This window comes from Dermacentor silvarum, chromosome 8 (genome assembly GCF_013339745.2).
Source record: "Dermacentor silvarum isolate Dsil-2018 chromosome 8, BIME_Dsil_1.4, whole genome shotgun sequence".
Classification (NCBI taxonomy): domain Eukaryota; kingdom Metazoa; phylum Arthropoda; class Arachnida; order Ixodida; family Ixodidae; genus Dermacentor; species Dermacentor silvarum.
The window spans coordinates 120,472,105-120,478,202 of record NC_051161.1 but is presented as its reverse complement, the minus strand read 5'-3'; the positions used below and the strand labels follow the sequence as shown (position 1 = coordinate 120,478,202).

Genomic DNA, 6,098 nt, shown 5'->3' with positions numbered 1-6,098 from the left:
GACTAGCCCATGCCTCTATACGGTGGACAGTAAAAGCTTTCCGAAATCTGCTAAAAGTAAGCGTTCCAGATTTTGTGCAGAAGCATAGGCGACTGGGGAAAACGAATAAGGCGGAAATGCGTCTTGCTCAAGAAAAAGCAAATAAGCCCTTTCTATCTCCAACAGCTGTATATCTACATATCTAACAGGTGCATATTGCATATATAGGTAGCGACACATATTCCCGCTAAAGGACAGCTGCAAATGCCGGGAGCATGTACCGTGCGAAACTCATATTCATAGTGGCGCTCGTTGTAGGCGCAGTTGAATCTGGACCTGCTACCTTCAATGACCTTCTTGATGTAAGTGTATTTATTTAGTTTGCCTTACATTTTACTTCATTACAATTAAATAACAGATGATGCTATAGATCAAATAAAAGGACACAACGAGCCTTCAGTTGACACAATTCATTCAAAATGAAAATTCACGTATAGCTTGGGATAACTTGAATGGAAGGCAAGCGTTAAAGAATGTGATCTAACCGATGCGAGGAATCCTTTTTTTTTTACTATGCACCGCCTCAACGTTGCGGACACTAGATGTGCGAGTAGACATCGGACTTTGTTCGGCAAATACCTAACATTATTTAATTATGTTATGTTATGGTTATTATGTTATGTTTTGGCCCATAAGAAGAACTCCTAAAGAAAGCAATTAAACATAAAGATAATGCGACATCACTGCCCTAAACTTCATCAAAAGTCTTACACCGTGGTTTTTTAAGCGTGGAAAGGTTTTGAGGTGGGCGATATATGTGTCCGATATACATATAGGTGGGCGATATATATATATATATATATATATATATATATATATATATATGTAAAATGGCTCGCAGTAAGAATGATCACTATGAACATAATCCTTTTACAGTGTTAAAGGGCCACTGACCAGGCCATATAGCAAATTTTAGTAATAAACGGAATAAACGTCATGATAACTGCTGCGTCACAAGATCACAGATGTCGTAGAATTAAAGCGAAAAGAAAAAGCGGTTGAGTAGCTGGATATAATTTTTAAGGCAACAGTATCGTGTAATTTAAGTTCGTTGAAACACTCTTGTTTGTAAAGTACGCAACTTTATGCGCCATTTTCTAATTCACCCCATCTGGCACCTTACAAAATATACAACATGCGCAAAACAAGTTCACTCACCTATGTAAGATACAGGTTCCGGTGTTTGCGAGCGATTCCAAATCGAAGAAGGTGGCCACCAGCGTGGACTTTCCTTGTTGTCTATATATATATATATATATATATATATATATATATATATATATCTCACATTCACAAAAATCCGTGGTCACGTCGCTGCATATTTTAAGATGAAGGCTTCGCAGGCGGCATGATGACCGCAAGCGAGCATTTGTCGTAGAAAAATAGATTAAAAATAATCAGGAACAACAAATTTGCTCGTTACGAGCCCAGTGTTGCCCCAAGAAAGCAAACTTAGTAACTCGTTTAGCAAGCTCATAGGAATATCGGCCCAATAATTCCCGCCTTGTGCATGGCAGTGCTAACATTGTTTGCTGCATGTGTAATCCGGGCCAGCGTTGGATGTCTACCAAAATGGCCCAGCCGATATTCGAGTCACGCTATTAACCTTGGGCCATCATTGAGTCAGGAATCGGGATGGCACAGCCCATACTGGTACCGAGCTCGGCAACCACGGGCCTTCAATGGGCCGGGAACTGCCAGTACCTATCAAACGTTGGCCCGAGCTGATGTGGCGCCTGGTAGCAGCATGGTGAGAGTCGTTTGTAGAAGTTGCAATGATGACAATGGCGCAAGCGCGGCGGCATCCCAACGACCATATGACAACGATCGCGTGACGACGACTGTATAAGGACGATAGCATGACAATGGCATGAGGACAATGGGAGGACGGCGAGTGTATAGCGTGGCAAGGATTGTATCGTGAAACCTGTATGGGGGGGGGGGGGGGGGGGGGCTACGAAGCTGGAGTGACGATGACGGGACGACAACCGGAACGTTTGGGAAGCACTTGAATCACGACGCGCAAGCGGGCTTGTCACGTGGTATTTTTTGTATTTCGCGGGCATCTGCAGTAAGCGGGAAAAAACTAATATTTAGGTAAAAGTTAGAAACTGTTTAGTCGGACATTTTGCAAACTGTTCTCCAACTTTCTCATTGGAATTTTTTGCTCAACTTTGTTGCTTCAGAAGTAGGTGAAATATTCTTGACTAATTATGGAATTAAGCAGAATACCAAAAATAGTGCGACTTACTCCATACCCTTCTCAGCGACATGCATTTGATCGCGTCCTCTTAGAGCGCAGAGTGGATCGGTAAATTTTTAAACTATAGCTAAAGTTAGCTGGGACGCCCTGTATAGAGGGAATTGAATAAAAGAAATGTAGCTCATTGTTGATTCTTTGTTTAATTTTATGACTTGCGCAAATATTTTTAACGTTAACAAATATTGATTACATTAACTTAATTTGCAGTTCTTCAATACTACTTCAAGAATATATGTGTACGCAACTACTTATGTGACATATATTTACGACAACCCTGTAACGTGCATCTGGTATTCGAAGAAATATTTAAATGACACGTGCCTCACGTTTAATATTCGGTACAAAGCTGACTGGCGTACGTGAGTACAATAACCTTGCTTTTATGTTGTTCAAAAGTTCAAGAATTCTATACTTGATTACTTCGTTCTTTTGTTTGTAGCAAGTGTTCGGATGCCTACAAAAAATGTGTGCCTTTTGGCAGATGTTTTGCCAAATGCTGAACAAAAATTTGCATGCGTAATATCGCGGATAATTAAATCGCAGCATTTCCGAAGTTTTAAAAAGCAATTGTAAAAATGGTTCTCACTGTTCTAACGTAAACGCCATAAAGTTTTATATAACGGATGAACAACCTCAGAAAAAAAAAAACAGATTTGACATACTTCTTTTTCTATTTTTGAAACACATGCCAAAATCCAAATAAATTAGAGGGCCAGCACAAACTAGCTACCTTAATTTATGTTCGTACCATCAACAGAATCCATCAAATAAATAATTTATTGACTTGTTTGCTTTTACAATACTGCAGGCATCATTTTACCATTCAGAATGCAAAATATAAAGCAGCTTAATGTGCAACAATTTATACACACATAACAAATGAAAATTGGACTACAAGAGTGCATATATAGAATACCTACAGGTCGATCAACGTTACAAGGAATAGGTTCTATGAATTCAGTGCTAGTTACGAACGCAGCAAAAATGTCGTCTATTCTGTCTTTCACCGAGAGAAGAAAGTATAGTTGAGCAAGTCACTTCTTGCGAAATATGGAGCATGAGAGTGTGCGCAGTGGTCGCTCAAGATTGGCATTTTTAACGGCTACAAGCAAGTGGTGGATTTTATGGCGAATTCATTATTCTAACGCAATTCACATTCCACGCGAACTTGACCTCACCCAATGGCATGTTCATCGTTATCAAACCTTTTTTACGCCAAGTTTGACCACTGTCCGTGCGCCGCTGGGCATGTGACTGTCTGCAATGAACATCTTTCACGGCAACTTGGGTCACTAGGTTTGTGCCACTGAATGTGTGTGTAACTTTCAAGCGAAAAAAAAAAAACATCTTACATTTCTTTGGTGCTGGGCAGAATCGAAAGCACGTCATATATTGAATGGACACAGCAAGCTCGGCGAGTTGGTAACTGAACATATTCTTAGGGGTGGTCAGCGCAACCCAGAGGAAGGACAAAGGCAGACGATATGAGCACTGAATGACAACTGGTTTATTTTTTCTGACAAGTGAATATTGTGGGGTCTCACACACGCTCTTGGGACAAAAGAACGACAACACAATAGTGCAAACAAACAAAAGGACATTTATTGCACCTTTCATACACTAATGCATGCTAGCCGGATTACTACCAATCGAACATTCACATGGGCGCGCGACAAATCAAGGAAGTCCGACTCACCGCGACCCGATAGCGAGCGAATATATTCGCCCCATGCTGTGACACCATCACCTAGTCGTTCACGTGTGCGGTCACGCGAACGGTGGCGCGTTCGAACGATCCGTGTTCGTCCATACCGGTGTCCTGCTCGAGACGGTCCCGCGAAGCGGGCCGGCGCACGCGCGAAGCGTTCGTACGTGTTGGTCGCCGATCCCAAGCCAAAGAGGAGCGCCTTCGACCTTTTTCTCCCAAGTCACCCCGCCGTTCGGTGGCGTTAGCATCGCGACACTCGTGTCATCTCTCACAACGCGCCGCAACCACTACGACCGCCTCCGGCGCCCAGCCACGCGGTGAAGCCGGACCCACAGAGACGCGTGAGAGTCGCGCATCCCCACATCCCCCCAACCTTAAATCACTACACATACTCCGGCGAAACATGTCACAAGGTCTATCAACGCGCGCGTCGCGAACAAAAGTTAGTACATGCGACAGTAGCGCCGCCGAGGAAATGTCCACACGTTATCCACAACATGCGAGCCGACATTGTCTCTGGGGTTCACCGCTGGCGTCCGTTGGTCACAGCACCAGCTCTGCAGATTCGATGGCACGACCCCAGCACAAGACTCCGGAAACGGCGACGCAGAAGTCGGGACGAGCAAGCGTTGCTCGCGCCGACGCACCCTGCCGGCGAGAGCCGCTGTAGCCGTTGGTACCTGCCGGCTCTTTTCCCAGCCGCCGAGGGTAGCGAGCCGGACACAGGCGGCCGCCGAAATCGCTGCGCCGAACTGGCCACAGGCATCTGCATCGCCAGGGGTGGCGCGTTCGTAGGCCGGGGCAGCAACGCAGACATTGTGCAGGTGACAGCAAACCAGGGGTGACTCCGCTCAAGCTGCGTACAATCAACGCACTCGACAAACAGTAAAGTAGTGCAAGGGAGAGGAATTCGGCATACGCATCGCCCACGTGGTACGATGTTCAATTCGGCTAGCGAAATTTCGGGCGGCATTTGAGATGCTAAGTGCACGTGAACAAAGCTTACTTTCTTGAATCGAACGACTAATTTCAATTCGTGCGAGGCTAACTAAAATGAGGGAAGCAAAGTGCGACACCTCAACACGACGGTCCACCGGGTTGTGTCCCTCCACATGCGACAGGCGGCTTTGTAAAGCCTTAGGCCTAATGCGTAGCTTCCCTGACAACAACCGGCATCCAAAAAAATATCACCCAAAATGGGCACAACAGGCAGCCGGGAGGAGACGTTAGCTCTGTGAGGTGGTCCTACCCCGCTCGATGCACACAGCATCCGAGTTGACGGCGCCCACCGTCCCAGACGGTATCAGAGCGCCCGGTCCCAGGCCGCAATACCAGTCAGCCCGTAGCGGCATCCGTGGCCCGCGGCCACCCGGCTCCCCGAGCCTCGACTTCCGAAGATATAGAAGATATAAAAGAAGCTATTTACATAAGAAATTCGGACCACCCACGAGGCTTCCGTACTCACTCGCTTCAGGCTTGCCAATGCTCCGCGGGCACTAGGCCTCGCTCTCCCAGGATGCAGACCACGTGGCTCTCGTACCGACGAGTGTACTTCAAAACACTCGCGAAAAGGCTTAGCATGTTGAAAAGTTCAAGCACGCTACAGCAACCGCCGCCTCGCCCAAGAAAGCACACCGCCGACACTAGCGATCAAAATCCACGTAGGACTACGCTTCGGTTGATACATCTCGAACCGAGCAAAACTTAAAATTATCGTCCGATGCCCCAAGAGCCCCACGTTGGGCGCCAGATGTGGGGGTCTCACACATGCTCTTGGGACAAAGGAACGACAACACAGTAGTGCAAACAATCAAAAGGGCATTTATTGCACCTTTCATACACTAATGCACACTAGCCGAATTACAACCAATATAACATTCACATGGGCGCGACAAATCAGGGAAGTCCGACTCACCGCGACTCGACAGCGAGTGAATATGTTCGCCCCATGCTGTGACACAATCGCCTAGTCGTTCACGTGTGCGGTCACGCGAACGGTGGCGCGTTCGAACGATCCGTGTTCGTCCATACCGGTGTCCTGCTCGAGACGGTACCCGCGAAGCGGGCCGGCGCACGCGCGATGCGTTC

General features: G+C 46.4%; 1 protein-coding gene across 1 annotated transcript in view; it reads left to right on the top strand.

The window, feature by feature from the left end:
• Positions 1-221: 221 nt before the first annotated feature.
• Positions 222-6,098, top strand: part of LOC125947339 (uncharacterized) — a 36,783-nt gene continuing 30,906 nt past the window's right edge. Inside the window, exons 1-2 of the mRNA XM_049671828.1 lie at positions 222-341; positions 2,510-2,661. Of these exons, the coding sequence (XP_049527785.1) occupies positions 255-341; positions 2,510-2,661 (239 nt within the window). The 5' untranslated portion in view covers positions 222-254. The remainder of the gene's footprint in view (positions 342-2,509; positions 2,662-6,098) is intronic.